Source organism: Neopelma chrysocephalum, unplaced genomic scaffold (genome assembly GCF_003984885.1).
Source record: "Neopelma chrysocephalum unplaced genomic scaffold, ASM398488v2 Primary Assembly neopelma1_23, whole genome shotgun sequence".
Classification (NCBI taxonomy): domain Eukaryota; kingdom Metazoa; phylum Chordata; class Aves; order Passeriformes; family Pipridae; genus Neopelma; species Neopelma chrysocephalum.
In genome coordinates this window covers 72,282-89,311 of record NW_020897691.1, presented here as the reverse complement: position 1 = coordinate 89,311, position 17,030 = coordinate 72,282, and the positions used below count along the sequence as shown (strand labels likewise).

Below are 17,030 nucleotides of genomic sequence, written 5' to 3'. Positions count from 1 at the left end.
TCCTCCGCTGCCCAGCCTCGCCAGCGCGCTTCCGCTCCGCCGGCGAGGGCTCTCCTCCCTCCTTCCCTCCCTCCCTGTTTATGGTGCCCGCCCCGCACCGCCGCCAGCCTGCGGCAGCGCGGCGACACCAGCTCCCGCGCCTCCACGCCATGCCGGGCGGCGGGTCCCGGCCGCCCGAGCCGCCGCGGAGCTGAGGTGAGCTGACAGCGGCTTGTCCGCAGAAGGAGGGGAAGGGGAGATGCTTCCCCCGGTGCCGCGCGCTGCCGCCGCCTCCTGCTCGTCCCGGCGCCGCCGGGAGCTCCAGGGGCGGGCCAGGGCCGCCGGGCGGGCAGCGGGAAGGTGCCGGTCCTGGTGCCAGTCCCAGTGGGGTTGAGCGCCCTGCCCGCCACAGCCGGGATGGGCGGGCGCCGGCGCTGCGGCTCCTTCCCCCGGCGCGGTGCCCCTGGAGCAGAGCAGGCAGAGGGCTGAGGCGGGTGGCGGTGGCTCGGGAGGGGGAGGCTGGGGCCGGCCAGAAACGCTGTGCCGGTCGCCCCGTGCAGCGATGTGTGCGCTCGGTGTGCGGGTGAAGTCCCAGGAGCTACGTATTTAGTTTGAGGTTTGCCTGGGTGTTTCACGGGAGACTTTGATCTCCGCGTCTGCAGCTAAATAGTCACTTCGGGACTCGGGTGTTTGTATCGCCCTGCCGCCCTCAGCAGGTGCAGGATCCTGCTCCGGCGGAGCTCCGACATCAGTCCCTGTTGGTTCGTTTCTGCTCGATACCTTGTTGCAATCGCGCTTTAGGTCAAACCGGTAATTCAATAGCAAGGACGTTGTCCTTTCAGCAATGTCTCTAATGCCTTAACGAGAAATAACTTTTAAGAACATCTTCAAAACGTTATCGAATTCTGCAAAACTGGAGTTCGTCCTTCAGGGATACCTGTCAGTGGCAGGTGAGTGGCCACAGCGCGATGGTGAAAGGGAGAGAGAATCCTCCCAAACGTGTTTTCCTGCTCCGTGTCTAATTTGTGCAGAAGGCAAGAGAGATCTGGCAATCACACTGTAAACTGGTCTTCAAATTAATGGTTCAAAAGTAGACTTTATGTTTGAATTTGTGAAAATTGCCTTATATCTTATATCTCATTTCTGTGTTTGTGAAGTGAGAGATTAACACTTGCTTACTTACCAAACAAAGTCATTTTGTTTGACATATCTCTCTTAAACAGAAACTGGGACAGAAAATTGTGGCTTTGTTTTTCTCTTTTTGGCGGATCTGCATGTGGCATGAACAGGGGTTGGGCTGAATTCAGAAAAGATTGTAAATGCCTTGTCAAATGCACAAGTTCTTCATATCTGAAATTTACGTACTCTGCTTTTTTACGCTGAGTGCTGTAATAGTTTTCCCTGTGCCTTAAGGGAAATGGACAGAGTGTTCAGCTGGATGATGGGATAGACCTCAATCCATTTTTAAACTGGACTTTATGTTTTTAATAGCTTTTTCCCTCTTTAACTAATTAGTCTGATAATTCAGTAATCTGTAGGACTTTTAGAACATCAAGCATAATTTGATTTTCTTAGAGTAAGTGTTTAGTCATGTCCTAATTCAGCATTCCTTATCAGAGTTTATGACAGCTATGGCCAGAAAAAAAATTAGGCATAGTTTTAAGCTTAATTAATTAATTTTGGAAATTTTTTGTTGCCAGTCAGAGCACTCAGGAGTGCTTTGAATGGAGTATTCAGACTAATTGAGATTATTCAGAGGAGTGTTTTGGAGGAATCGAAGGCAAAATGCCCTGACAATTCTTCATACACTAGAAATGACACACTTTTCCTTATATTTTTATTTACTTTAGCTTAGCAATTGCCTGGATTGAACCACAGATCTCTATAGGCTAAACTTATGTTTTGGATTGTTTTCTGCCTACTAGAACTGCCAGATATATACTGAATCTTGCATGCATAAAGGAATACCTCTTTATGACCTGGTCATTATCTTAGAGAAACTATTGAAACACTAGGAAAATGGTAAGTTATGTACATTTTTTGTTTAGAAAATACAACGCAGAAAGTTGTTGAATACATTAAAGTGTATGACAAGGACATTTGAACAGTTATTTTTATGTTAATGGCTGATTGTGCCATATATTTTCTAGTTTAATCCAGCTATCTGCGCATGAAAATATTTGAATTTACAGTCTTACCTCATAGAGCCTTATGTCTTTATAATTTACGTTCATTGTTGGGTGTGCTGAAATTATTGTTTCCTCCTAATTATTGTTTTCTGAAATAAATCAGAGGTAATCAAAAGGGCTACCTGTTTGTTTGGATTCCAGTCTATGCTTGCACCAAAAGAGCTCATTAGTTGTATGGGTCAAAAAGATAGTAAGGAGATATTTTTCTTCTCAATGGTTCTAAATACCTCTTGCATTTACCTTTATTTGGCTCAATTTAAAGCTTATTTTTCAAGTTAATATTAAAGCGCTAGTCTTTTAGTATTATTTTGCTATGTATTAACCACTTAGCCATAGCAAATATTGACAATCATAAGTAGGGGTGAAAATTGCTGTAGTATGTAGATCTAGATCTCAGTTTTTCAAATTCTTATGTCCATACTTAATTTTAAGTACAGATTTGGTAGAATTTCCATCTTGCACAAAAAAACTCACAAAGAATATGTGAATGGAAATTTGCAGGATCATATTGTTCTGGTAGTGATACTTACCATTAGACTCTCCTATTTGGCTCAGAATACAGATTAAGTTGGAAAGGTTTACCTGTTACCAAATACCATCTCTAATGTGAATTTTTAAAAAAGCTTACAATAGAACTGATGTTCAGAAAAAGAGATGAAAGAATCACTTAAGTGTATTTGCTTCACTAATGTGAAAATAAAATAACCTGATACACGCTTGAGTTGGCAGAAACGTCTCTGCCTTGCTGAGATGCAGGATGCCACAGAATTATCGTTTTCACTTATTTTATTCACATACTGAATAATTTTGTTATAGTAGTTTGGTTGGTGACCAAGGAAAATAGTAAAAGGAGCGGTAGGAGATTTCTTCAAAAGTGCTGTAAACACTGCACACTCAGGAAAATAGTGTCTATAAATAATTATTTTTTAAAAATCAATCAGAGAGTATATTCACTTTTTTGGCATATTTTCTTGTCATCACTGTCCCCCACTCCAAACCCATACATACACAAAGGAAATCTCCCAGGAACTGAAGTAACATTTAATCCTACACCTCAGTCCTACACCTGGTTTGAGATCTAGTGAATTTGCAACCTGTGGGTTATATTGGACATCTTCCTTTGAAGTGAAAGTCAGTCTTTATAATGAGGTCAGCAATTTTGTATTTAGAGCTATTATGGACTATAAACCTTAACTTATTGCTTTCCTGCATGTCATCTGTTGACAACTGAAAATGGCTTGACGCTTGGATGGGGACAGGGGCCAGGGAGTGGGGGGAGGCTTTTTGCTGTTTGGCCAAGCTATTAGTAGTAAGGGAAATAAGAATCCAAGGTTCCTTGGAAGCCTGCCTGCTCCATGTGACAGTGTAGCTTCCAGCCTAACGCTGAAAACCTGATTAATAGGGAGTTACTGTCCATTACAAGTCAGTTAGATCAATTGTGCAGATCACTGGAGAGTGAGGGCCTAGGTGCCAATTAAGTGAAACAATCAAGGTAGTTCTCCTTTGAGATAATTTCTGAGCGCTAGGTGTATGGTCCTTTTACTATATGTTAATGTAAGGTTATTTGAAAAAAAAGTTAAACCACTCCTCCTTTGCTATTTTTCGCGTGTAATAACATGCTGTTTAGTAGGAAAACATTTTCATACCAGGTGCAGATTGACTTTGCAGCCTTACAAACACTGCAGCAAAGTTCAGAGCTGACAAAAGAGCCATTCAGCACAAAAAGAAACATTTTTAAATGAGCAGATGCCTTAAATTCTGTCCCTACCAATGCTAAAAACACTGTCCATGTTTTATTCCCCTTATAATGAGCACTAAGCAGCAATATTTTTGACATTTTCAGCGGAGAGGCAAAGGGTTCTGTAGTGTGAAGACGGTTGCATAAGCTGTGTATTGTAAGGCATTTTGGCAGGGGTACAAACTTTCTCACTCTGTGCTTTATCTGTTCTGTGTATACAGAGAAATTCATCCCTAGGGCTATCAATCTGGCATCTTTCATCAGCACTAAATTTACTGCAAATGTTTTTTGTGTGCAAGCAGAAAAAAAGTCCCATTAAAGCTTTGCAGACAGGAGCGAAAACATTCAAATAGGTGCTTTTTCTGTTTCTTTCTCCCAGAATTCCTCTTCATTTAATTCTGACGAGCGTATTTTGCTGACTCAAATTCGCTCAGCACGTTTGTCTTGTCATAAGTCTTTATTCTGAAGGTTTTGGCAGTGTTACCTTGCTCAAGAGCTTGACATGCTAAAGATTTTCATAGTATTTTTTACTTATTAATCTACTTGCAGTATAACTGATGTCTTTGAAAATGTCTGGCTAACTGATAACGGAAGGGTAGAGGTTTTAGTGATGTTAGTGTCAAATATTTCTGTAGACAAATTTTAGCGTGTTGTGTGCTTGCTTTTCAGGAACAGAGTTGCTAAGGAGTGTGAAGTTTTTTGTACTGTTGTTTCAATACGCTGTTCCACCTCTCCCAACTGAATTGCTAATGCGTGGCCTTAGAATGTGAGCTTTAACACTGCTTTTCTCTGTCTGAGTGATTAATTTAATTTTCTTGTTGTATGTTGTTTGGAACATTAATATTACGCTGCAGAGCAAATTCAGATTAGTTAAAAATAACTTTGTTTTTAAAAAAGAAAAGAACCCAGACTTAATTTTAGCATTTGTTTTATCTTTGTTATATGAGCATGTTAGGAAGATTTTTAGGTTTACTTGGTGAATATAGTATTGAAATCACATGGACATTCATAATATCCATTGGAGGTGCTTTCCTAATGGTTTAAATTTGGAATTTTGTGTGCTTTTAGACTGAAAGGGAGGGCATGATGGTCTTTATCATGTTAGATCAACATTTCAGCTGGACCTACATCACAGTTCAGGTGCTGTTCATTCTGTTGTTACAGTGTTACAGTTGACTAATGGCAAAATAAACAAACTGAGATGCATCTATCCTGAACTTACAAGTTTGTAAATTGTTCAGTAATAGTTTGGCACCTTCCTTGGCTCAGACTCATGTGTTAATAAAATAAAGCAATATGCACAGTGCAGAGCTTACACATTTGGTCCCAGGGGAATTTTTGACAGTTGGCATATAAAATTACCCTTTATCCAATATTGTTTTGGTAGCTGCTTAGTTTCTTATCTGGATTTCTCTTTTTCTCATGGAAGACTGTTAAAGTCTACTATTTTAACACTGAAATATGACATCATTAACACAAGGAGAAATAATAATCACTCAATGTCTCTATAGGCTGTAAAACTCCTGTCTTAATGTCATTGAAACTATCTTACTTTGGGTTTCAATTGAAAATAGTTTTTACCATCTTACAGTACTGATGCTAGGTTTTGTTAATGTTTGTGGTATTTGGGATTTTGTAATGAAAAGTTCTTTGATGGAAACTACTTAAAGTGGCCTTGATAATAGGAGTTTTCTGAAAAACTGATCTAAAACAAATTAGATCTCTGTTTACAGGCTCAGGTATTGCAAGCATACATTCAAATTCTGAAAGAGAAACTGATAACCATCTGCTTCAGAAAACCTCTCCACAATCTATTAATCAAAAGTATGTGTAAAATGTGAGAGACAGCTCATATAACCCAGCATTTATTTACACAATTAAAACCGAAATGAATTTACCTTAATAACTTCCTGTTGGAAAGCAGAGAGTTGAAACAGCACTTCAGGCTAAATTCACCACTGGGTTTAAGTCGTTTCAGCTTCATTAACTTCAATCAAGTTACACCAGCAATTAATTTTTTGGGGGGTTGTGATTTGCTTAACATAGGTCTCTTCTGGTTTATATGTGGTTGAGTTCTTGCTCATCCATTCAAAGGAAAAAAAAAAAAAAGTTGGTGTGACTGACTTCATGGAGGAGGTTCACAGCAAAGGAAGGATTTGATCTCGGTCATTTGTATCTGACACTGAATAATGTAGAAATTAGACCATTCTTCCCTTCAGAAATATAAAACAGACTGATATAAGATTTTGGAAGAGCTCCTGGATATTCTGATTTTCTAATGGTGACAATTATTGAAGCTCCAACAATTAGCTCTGTTCTTAACCTTCTGGCTAGACCTGCAGACTTGATAACAAAGGGACTGCAGATATGTAATACTTATGGACAGGAATAATTTATAATATTTAATAACTTTTATGGATAGCTTTCCATTCTTTTTGTGATTGCTTCTGGCCTTGATGTGATTTAGGACCTCACTGAATATTTTGACAATGCTATTCGGACAATAAGTTAACACTTATTTCTTCAGTGGGACAGCTTTTAGATAACTGCCTCATTCTTCCTGCATCTCCATTTCAAGGGACTCTGTTCTGTCATCTATGCCTTCTCATATATGTTTAAAGTTTTTTCACAAGATCATGAGAGATTTTATATCATTGTATGTTTTTTAGCAACCTCTTACGAGGTGGTAGGATCTGTCAGCTTTCTCAGGTCCTTGTAAAGATTTGGATAAAAGTGAGTTGAGTTGATTAGTTCTCACAAATATAGTCTGTGTGGATTTACAGGACTTTTAAATTTTTTTTTCCTGTAAGAAAAATTGTACCTATCCTAGAAAACATGCATAAATTTGTCTTGTAGGAAGTCTTTAATTTTTGTTATGCTTTGTAATCAAACTTGTGCACATGTTCTGTAGCATAACAAAAATCTGGGCATTCTTCAATTAGAAGGAGAATACAAAAATCAAAAAAAGGCAAATTGCTACTTCTCATAAGACTTAAAAGGAGATTCATGCATCCCAAGGCAAGACTAGTTACTCATAGGTTATTCCTGACCAATGTTTGCCTAAACTGTTTATAAAATAGCTGCGGGGATGAGAGTTCTCTATTCTCCTGAAGTAGTCTATTCTACTGCTTTTCTACCCCTGCCCAAGATACATTCTGGTGTTTTGTTGCAGACAAAAACAAAAAATGAACACGTTGAATGGTGAAGTCACCTTTTGTTCTTATAAAATTCAATGAAGTTTGTTCTAGTGAAGCTTGAAACCCAAAACTTTTCAGGCACTTGGGGGACTGATCACTGTGTATTTTGAATGCTGACAAAGAGTTTATTTGTGTGAAATTTTTGACAGAACTCTATCATATGTTCTACTAAAAGCTGCTATTTCTTCCCAGACAAGCAACTTATATTTGGCTGCTGACTGAAACATGTTTTTATAGTAATGTTAAATGTGGAATAGTAGATTATGCCTGGGAGTATATGTTTATCATTGTTTATTAAAGCTGTGAATAAGCGGTATGACTAGGAAGCTTAGAAGTTGAAAATAGTATGTGGAACTTCCTCTCTAAACCTCATTATTCCTGCTGTTTATAGATGTGAAGATCATCATGCTTTTGAATGCCACTGACACTTGAGAAATGCTGGAAAGTGCCAAACCACCAAACAGTTAATGCTCAGACATTTTTGTAAATTCAGTGAAATTAGATAAACCATTCCTGTGTCTGGATACTTCTTGGAGGACAGCAGGCTTAACACATATGAAGAAATAGACCTCCTAACCTGTGTATCTGGCAGAGAAGCAGATAACATGTATAGAGATATTTTATTTTTTTTTACCCCTAGTACATTTTTTTCAAAGCCAAACATAGGGCAAACTGAACAGTTAGGAGGATTTAATGAGATTCTCTCATAGCGAGGCTATCCAGTAATGGGATTGTATGTAAGACTATCTTGTGAAATAATAAACTACTAATGAGTCCATGCTATAAGACAGCACAAGAACATATTTTTTTTTTCTGCAGAGATGTCAGGTTGGATAATGGAAGCATACAAATATTTTTATTTCCCTTTCTTTAGCAACAGCACCATTCTAACTATTGTGTTGCACATAAAACACAATGCAGAGAAGAATTCTGCTAGCTGGAGGTGGTCTGGCTTTGTGAGATGATTAGAGCCAGATGAAATGCCTACCACCTTTGTCTGCTGTCTCTTTCCTTCTGCAGCAAATTCTGTGATGTTCATCTTCAGCAACTAGTACTTTTCTTGGTTGTGGTGAGGCAAGGGCACTCCGGTGACAATATTCTAGGTTTCTTTAGGTATATCTTGGTTTCCACATCAGACAAAGAAGCAAACAGTTGTAGAGAAATTGCACATGCACTTCTCTAAAGAACATGTGGGCTTTTTGTTTATTGGCTCCCATAACAGCATAGTAGGCATTGTCCTTTTTCCTTGCAAGCTAATGAACTTGTAATGCTATGTTGTATGTAGTTTTTACATAGTGTCATGTAGCTACTGTGTCATTTAGAGTTTCCTCTCCATTGCTGAATCTTCATTTTGGTGGTGAATATAATTATTCGTAAAATAAGGTCAATCTTCTTCCCTCTATGTGGACATTAATGGGCAGTAATAAGAATTTGTAGTACATGTTTTGATTGTGTATGGCCATGATACTTTTTACATTGGTTTGTATTAATTTGTAGAAGATTATTTATCAAATGAAAGGAGATACTAACATTTAAATATGCTCTTTTAATGTATCTTCACACCAGCTATCAGAAAGATCAACAGATTTATTCATTTTAAGAAATATATGGCATAGGTTTAGTCATTCTTTAAATTTTAGTAATTTTAGTGTTTGCACAGTTTTACTTTTTTTAATGGTAGAAGCAACAGCTCTGTAAACATAATGATTTTTAAAAATACTTTTTTCATTTTCACAGAATCGGTTTGGTGTTTTTTTTTTTCTCTAGGACTTGTAAAGCTGCTTATATTGAAATAAAAAAGGGGGGAAAAATGACATAACCACTGCAACAATAAAAAAAATTGAAATCTTAGGTACTATTTTTTACCTGTCCTTGAACCTGAGACTTGCTTAATTTCTTTTTTAAAAGGGTGGGGATTCCACAACATCTCTAGACAGCCTGTTTGGTTGTTTATATAGCAACCTTTTCTAGACTGAATAGCTGTTGCCACATGTAGTGCTGTCCCTTCCTCTCTAAAACTCTTACCTTGCTGTGATCCAGGTTCTCTTCTTTGTGCACAGCTTGTTCCGTGTATATTGTGCACAAAACAAAAATACATGATTGTAATTCATTAGTGTCTAGTAGGACATAATGAATTATTTTGTGCCATCTAACACTTACTGTATTATATCTCAGGAGAAAAAAAACACTTGGGCTGTTGGTCAGTTTTCAGTTTGGTATCTCTTTAGAGATGCTTTTCATCAGAACAAAACAACTGGTTAATCTGTATTTCACATAGGTGTGCTTCATTTATTCCAAAAGATACAGGATATTCTGTTTGTCTTAGTGAATTTCATGTTACTCCTTCTGGAGCACTTATTGCTACAATTAATTTAGAATTAAATCCTCAAAAATGCTTATGACTGCTTCTAACTGCAGATTTGATACAGCTATTGTGTTTTATCATTAAAGTTAATTAAAAGATTGCAAAAAGCAGCACTGGGAACCAATCTGAAACACCTGTTCATTTTGAATAGCACAGTGTAGGTGATATAATGGGGAAAACTGACTTCAAAGAATTAAAAGTCTTAAGTCCCTTTAATTAACATAGAATAATTAAGTGGCATGAGAATGAGAGAGGGAAAATAGTGGTTTTGGCAGAGGAGCTATATGGAGGCAGTCAAATGGGATAAAAAACCAATTTGACGTAAACATTTTGAATGTTAGAAGATGCGATGTTATGATCTTGATCTGTTCTCCAAGATACTTCTGAGATCAGTAAATGAAATACTCTGCTGTGTGCTCAGTGAACATTCATAAACCCCACCAGCTTAAGAGGAGAGAGGAGCTGTATTAGTACGAAAGTTTAGGGATGGTGGTGGTTTTGCTTGTGGTTTTGTTTTGTTTTGTTCTGTTTTTAATTCTCTCATCAAGTTTCATCTGTGCCAGGTCAGGAATGATCCCAGTTCTTACTAATTTTTTTTTTTTAAATTAAAAACACAATCCAAACAGCTGTATTTAAGGTTATATTTCCATAGTAAGGATAGATGGAAAAAAGGCTTTGTACACACACAAAAGCGAGTAACTAAGAAAGTTGTTGGAATTCCATTAAGTTGTATGAATTACATGAAAGAGACCACCTTGGGCTTTTTAAAATAGAAGCGAGGGTCATGATATTTACCTAATGTACATATTGTTTGTCCTAAAGCAAACAAACATAAAACTAATTCCTTCAATACACACTTTGTCTTTTAGCAGCTTGGCAAATATTTTCCATTTTATTTTTCATTTATGCTATAATCACCATGATTACATGTGCCAATTATATGAATCTGTGTGGCAATTGGAACTGAAGCACTTTCATTCTCTGGCACCTTTTAACAGAGGTCAGCACAGTTTTAATCAGTGTTAGCTTTTGTTTCAATTTTGGACAACCAATGAAAGGAGGAAAGATGGGCCTAGGAAGAAACAAACATTTTTTTTATTAGCATGTTGGTTTGCGTGTACAATTCATTTCAACAGCAAATCAGTAAATACAGGAATTGCATGTTAATGGTCTGTTAAATATAGTGCAAATCATGATGGATTTTAATTCCATTTTTGTTTATAAATAAATGTTCTGTGTTTTTAGACAGAGCTAAAGTTCGTTCTCACAGGATTTAGCTTCACTTTGATACCTGCCTGGTGCCTTAGTGAACTAGAAAGGAACTGCAAATAGAAGCATTGAAAACCAGGCAGGAAAAAAGTTTCATCTGGGAGGTGGAAAAATGCTTTTAAAAGATCAAGGCCAAGACTGTTCTATATTCTTTAAACTAGCTCTTTTTGGATTTTCATTCTCTAAGGAGTCCTAAAGGTTGTAGAAAGGAATAGATTTTCACGACTACTTTTATTTGCAGAAATACTGAGTTTCAAGCAATAAACCAAGACATTTTGTGCTCTCCAGCCTCTCAGCTAGTGAGGGACTATCGTTTTAGCCAGATGTTCAAAGGAAATGAGTTAACATTTTCTATCAAAATGTTAGCTTCCTCTATAGAAAATGTCACTTGTCAAAAGCATCTTTTCTCATTTTGCACAATATAATAGGAAACACCTTGTTCAACTGCATTCATATTTCTGTTTCGCTGTGCTGGCTGTTGAACGGATAAACTGTTGTCTACAGATACAAGCAAGACAGTGGTGGTAGGACATCCTGATTTTTAATTGTTGCTGTTAAAACTAATTCCTTGTTGACTTTGGGCAACTTACTTCAGCCTTTCGTTTAATGCATCATTTAATCTATGAGCTGGCGAGGACAGCAGTAGTTATTATTTCATATGGTAGTAAGAGTAAGAAGTGAACCTTTCAAGTTTAACATCATGTTTGGGATTTATTTTTAATGCTTTAGAAGAGTTATCATTAAATCAATATAACTAAAGTGTGGGTGTTTGTAAAAATATCTTCTAGTTCTGATTCTTTCTGATCTGATTGAAGTTCTGTCCTCCTCTTAACCTTTCATTTTGTGTTTAACTATCTTTGAGAGAAAATGGCTTGGTTGAGGAGCATTCTCCTAACAAACAGATGCATTTGCCAGGTGCGTATCTTCTCTAGAGTTCCCTTCTTTGTCTTTCTGGTGTTCAAAGAAAACCAATTATATGGCTGCCAAAGGAAAGTACAACTTGCATCTCTAATATATTCTTCTAGACTAGGATAGAATATTTCCTTTGGAAGGGATCTACAGTGATCACCAGTCCAACTACCTGAGCAATTCAGGGCTGACCAAAAGTTAAAGGCTGTTGTAAAGGGCATTGTCCAAATGCCTCTTAAACAGGCTTGGGGCATTGGCTACCTCTCTTGGAAGCCTGTTCCAGCATTTGACTACACTCTCCGCAAAGAAATGCTTCCTAATGTCCAGTCTAAACCTGCCCTCATGCACCTTATATGTTATAGGATAAACAATATTTTTTGTTAGACTGGTATGTCTGGAAATGGTTAGCAAGTTCTTCAGGTTGGAAGCAGAGATGAAGTTGTCCTGGATGGTGCTGACTTTTGCTTTTGTGTTGTCCAGCTGGTGATGGCTTTTTGCCCTCTATGTGCTTCCCTGGAACTCCTTACTGTCTGTGTATTCTAGACTGTACTTTGTATAATTGTCTGTGAGGATCTCTCTTGTAGACAGAGATAAGAAGCTGAATAGCCCCCCTGTTATCCAGGAGGAAACAGCAGCCTGCTGAGCCACTTGGATCCTCACAAGTCTATGGGACCAGATGGGATCCACCCAAGGGTGATGAGGGAGCTGACAGAAGAGCTCGCCAAGCCGCTCTCCATCATCCACCAACAGTCCTGGCTCACTGGGGAGGTCCCAGATGATTGGAAGTTGGCGAATGTTGCACCAATCCACAAAAAGGGCCAGAAGGAGGACCCAGGAAACTACAGGCCTGTCAGCCTGACCTCAGTACCTGGCAACATTATGGAGCAGATAATTCTAAGTGCAATCACACAGCATTTACAGGATGGACAGGGGATCAGACCCTGCCAGCACAGGTTTAGGAAGGGCAGGTCCTGTCTGACCAACTTGATCTCCTTTTATGACCAGGTGACCCACCTGGTGGATGAGGGGAAGGCTGTGGATGTGTCTACCTGGACTTCAGCAAAGCCTTTGACACCATCTTCCATAGCATTCCCTTGAAAAAGCTGGCAGCCCACGGCTTGGACAGGGGCACTCTGTGCTGGGTTAGAAACTGGCTGGAGGGCTGGGGCCAGAGAGTGGTGGTGAACAGTGCTGCATCCAGTTGGCAGCTGGTCACTAGTGGTGTCCCCCCCGGATCAGTGCTGGGCCCAGTTCTATTTAATATCTTTATTGATGATTTAGATGAGGGGATTGAGTCCACCATCAGCAAATTTGCAAATGGTACTAAGTTGGGGGGGAGTGTCGATCAGCTGGAGGGCAGGAGGGCTCTTCAGAGGGACCTGGACAGACTGGAGAGTTGGGCTGATTCCAGCGGGATGAGGTTCAACAAGGCCAAGTGCCAGGTCCTCCACTTTGGCCACAACAACCCCCTGCAGCGCTACAGGCTGGGGACAGAGTGACTGGAGAGCAGCCAGGCAGAGAGAGACCTGGGGGTTCTAATCAACAGGAAGCTGAACATGAGCCAGCAGTGTGCCCAGGTGGCCAAGAAGGCCAATGGCATCCTGGCCTGTATCAGGAACAGTGTGGCCAGCAGGTCCAGGGAAGTGATTCTTTCCCTGAACTCAGCACTGGTGAGGCCACACCTTGCGTACTGTGTCCAGTTCTGGGCCCCTCAGTTCAGGAAGGATATTGAGGTGCCAGAGCAGGTCCAGAGAAGAGCAACAAGGCTGGGGAAGGGACTCAAGCACAGGTCCTATGAGGAGACGCTGAGGGATCTGGGGTTGTTTATCCTGGAGAAGAGGAGGCTCAGGGGAGACCTCATCACTCTCTACAACTCCCTGAAAGGAGGTTGTAGCCGGGTGGGAGTTGGTCTCTTTTCCCAGGCAACCAGCAGTAAGACAAGAGGGCATGGTCTCAAGCTGTGCCAAGGGAGATTTAGGTTAGATATTAGGAAGAAATTCTTTACAGAGAGGGTAATCAGGCATTGGAATGAGCTGCCCAGGGAAGTGGTGGATTCTCCGTCCCTGGAGGTTTTTAAGATGAGACTGGATGTGGCACTTAGTGTCATGGTCTAGTAACCACGGTGGTGTTGGATCAAGGGTTGTACTTGATGATCTCAGAGGTCCCTTCCAACCCTGCTGATTCTATGATTCTATGATTCTATGATGTTATTGGAGACAGTGTCAAAAGCCTTACCAAAGTCAAGGTAAACAGCATCCATTATTCTCTCCTCCTCTGCTGAGCAAGCCACCTTTCTGTAGAAGCCTATCAAGTTGGTTAAGCATCACTTACCCATCATAAATCCATGCTGACTACTCTTGATGTCCTTCATATGTTTGAAAATGGTTTCTGGGATAACTTACTGTGTCACCTTCAAGGGACTGAGGTGAAGTAGAGCAGCCTGTAGCTCTCTGAATCCTCCTTCTTGTCCCTCTCTAAGATAGGAGTGATGTTTCATTTTTTTTTTCTCCCAGTCCTTTTAGCAACTATTAAGATGGTAGATAAATATTTTGGGGAAAATCTTTTTAGTAATCTTTATCAGAAACATGTTTCTATGTATGAAGGAAAACCTATTTATTCTTTAGGACTTTTTTTTTTTATTTTTCTACAATTTAAATTCTTCTAGCAAGTAAAATGAAACATTATCTTGCGTATTTAGCAAGTGTGTATTTCATTTGCTTCAGTTGTGTATATCAGGTCATAAGAGTTAAGAAAGACTGGTGAAGACAGGTATCCTGAAATGTTTTTTCGTGTAAAGGAAAGCATAGGAAGCTGCTGTAGGAGGCTTATCTAAGCTCTTCTGTAATACAGAAGCACTTGCTGATTGCTGGCTTCACTATTTAAAACAAGTGAGATAAATCTAGTGAGATGTGCATAATGGAGCTGTGTTTCATGTATGTAATTGCTGAGTTGAAGCAGCAGTATTGCCCTGCTTCTGAAGGCTAAAGATAGGAACTGATACAATAACAGTCCTATACAAGTAACATGTAGCTCTTCTGCTAAGTTACCCTTTTTTGTTCATGAATGTGTTTAGTTGCAGCATTGATTAGAGTTGCATGTTCACAAAAAGGGAAAATTGACTCCTGCTGAGAGTAGGTGGGGGATTAGGTTTTTTATTATCAAACCATCTGCTTCTGTGTATACTGAAGACATGTTGAATATTTTCTTGAAAATAGTGTGACAATTTGAGTCAATAAACAGGTTCTACTTGCATTTAATTCTTGAAACAGAGTTAATCTGTCTGCAAGTTTGATCTGATAACCATCACTGGCAGAATTAAATGTTGTTCTACTTTTATTCCTCCCTGGTTTATTTTTATTTCAGGCAACCTATGATCTTATGTGACAAGAATGCTTTTGTTTTAGCCATGGATTTAAAATGGGGGGGAGGGGGCAATAGGGTGGCTTCTGTTTATCTTTTTGGTTTTTTCATTACCTCAGCTGTAACACTGTGAGCATTGCTGTAAATATCAGCTGTACTATGGAACAGGTAACTGGAACCAATTATAATTGGGTAAAAATATAACTTTATAGGGGTTTTTGTATGCAATACAAAAATATTTATATCCTTTGCTTTAAGACTTTAATGACTCAGTGCGTTACTGTATGAAAGAAATTCCCCACACTTTTAAACTGTATCACTTGGCTAATGTGATTCTCTGTTGGTTGGCATTGGCTGAGGTTATTTATCTATTATATATATTATAAATGCTTCTTCTGGTTCTATATTTTAGGTTTAAAAATATCTGGAGAGAGATTAAGGGGTTCAACAAGTAACGCTCTAATGGATGACAGCGAATTTCCACCAAATGATCTGCAAATAGACTCAAAGGACAGTCTTACTGCTAACTGTAGGGTAGAAAGTTTGGCATCTCATTTGTTTCCTTCAGCTGACGAAAATGAAAATCAACTTGACAGTGATGGAAATGAAGTTCTGACCAGTAGCAGCATTGCTATGGGACGACAGGATAAAGGTGAACAGGATAACATCAATAATAATGAGAATATGGACAGTGGAGACTGTACCCCAAGCTGTAAGGAAAGTGAGACTGAGAGGAGATCTGTAAATGTCCATATGGACCCTCAGCTGGAGGAAAAGCCTATTACAGAAAAACAGCCAGGTGGAAAAAGAAGTCCAAGAAGCAAAAGAAGCTCCAGTAAAAAGTCTAAAGGTACTTTATTTAAAAAGTTTTTGTTCTGTTTACTTAAAAAAATAACACTGTAGTTTAAATCTGTGAGCTAATAAGAAAATTATAGTTTAGTTGTCATACTACTTTTTTTTAGCATTTCACTAAAGGTTTGGTGGGTTTTGGTTTTACGTTTTTTTCCAGAAGTGCTAATAGTCCTTATCAGCTTCAGCTGTAGATGTTTTCACCTTCTGTATTTAAACAGTGGCTATGTAGAAAGTTTAACACATCAAGTAAACAGGAGTAGAGGGAGATACACACTTTCAATATGGAAATTGGGCTGACTTCCAAAACAAAATAGACAGAAATTCAAATAATATGGTTTTATTCATTTGAACATTGTGATTAAGTGCAAGATTTTTGTGTCTTGATCCGGTGTCAAGATTTGAAATTTTGTTACAAGTACCAAACAGTTTGATCTTGGCCTGCTGTTGTCAAAATTTACTTACATTTTTCAGAGCTTAACAGATAGTCCTAAGATGTGTGTTTTGGGTAATGAACTGTTAAAAAATGTGTTCCTACCAACTTTTGATGTTACTTTTTCGTTAGAGATTTTGGATATGAATTGGATAAGGAAACTGTGATGTTTATTATATGTCCTTAGGTGGGATTCATTTTCCCCTTTTGAAGGAGTAGGATTTCTTCTAACACAATGTGTTGTTATTATATTAGGTTTTTGCCATCTATCCTAAAGCTGATGTGTCATGGTGCTGTAAATATATTGATTAAAATCAGCATGTTTAATGCATAGGTTTCTTTGAAAGCTACTTGGAAAAACTGATTCATGCCTGCTATTTTCCCCCCCCATGCATTTTAAAATAGATTACAATTTTCTTTATAAATGGCAAGTCTTTTGTGACCTAATCTGAAAACTGATTATGATTTTAACAGATGATAAAATAGGTAAAGATGGGAAAAGAAGGAAGCCTTGCATTCCATATCTTGTACATATGGGCAAAATCTAGAAAAGAAAAATTATATTTTCTTGTAGAGATAAGAACATTTTGAAATCTGTCGTAACAGGGAGAATAATTTCTCAATACTTTTCTGCACCATTGTGCTGGTTTAAAAGTTAACCAGCAAGGGAAAATGAACTCAATTCAAAAGAGAGATTTATAAGTCAGAATAACAATTTATTAAAATAATGCAATAAGTACAA

At 38.6% G+C, this 17,030-nt stretch overlaps 1 protein-coding gene across 6 annotated transcripts in view; it reads left to right on the top strand.

Annotated features, from left to right (window-relative positions):
* The first annotated feature begins 108 nt into the window (after positions 1 to 108).
* The window catches only part of CNST (consortin, connexin sorting protein), a 48,907-nt gene continuing 31,985 nt past the window's right edge, over positions 109 to 17,030 (top strand). The window contains exons 1-3 of one of the 6 annotated variants that reach the window (XM_027683674.1): positions 109 to 195; positions 1,905 to 2,001; positions 15,419 to 15,856. In XM_027683674.1, coding sequence (XP_027539475.1) covers positions 15,469 to 15,856 — 388 coding nt within the window. In that variant the 5' untranslated portion in view covers positions 109 to 195; positions 1,905 to 2,001; positions 15,419 to 15,468. The other 5 variants (XM_027683712.1, XM_027683704.1, XM_027683719.1 and 2 more) reach the window with 5 other exon arrangements.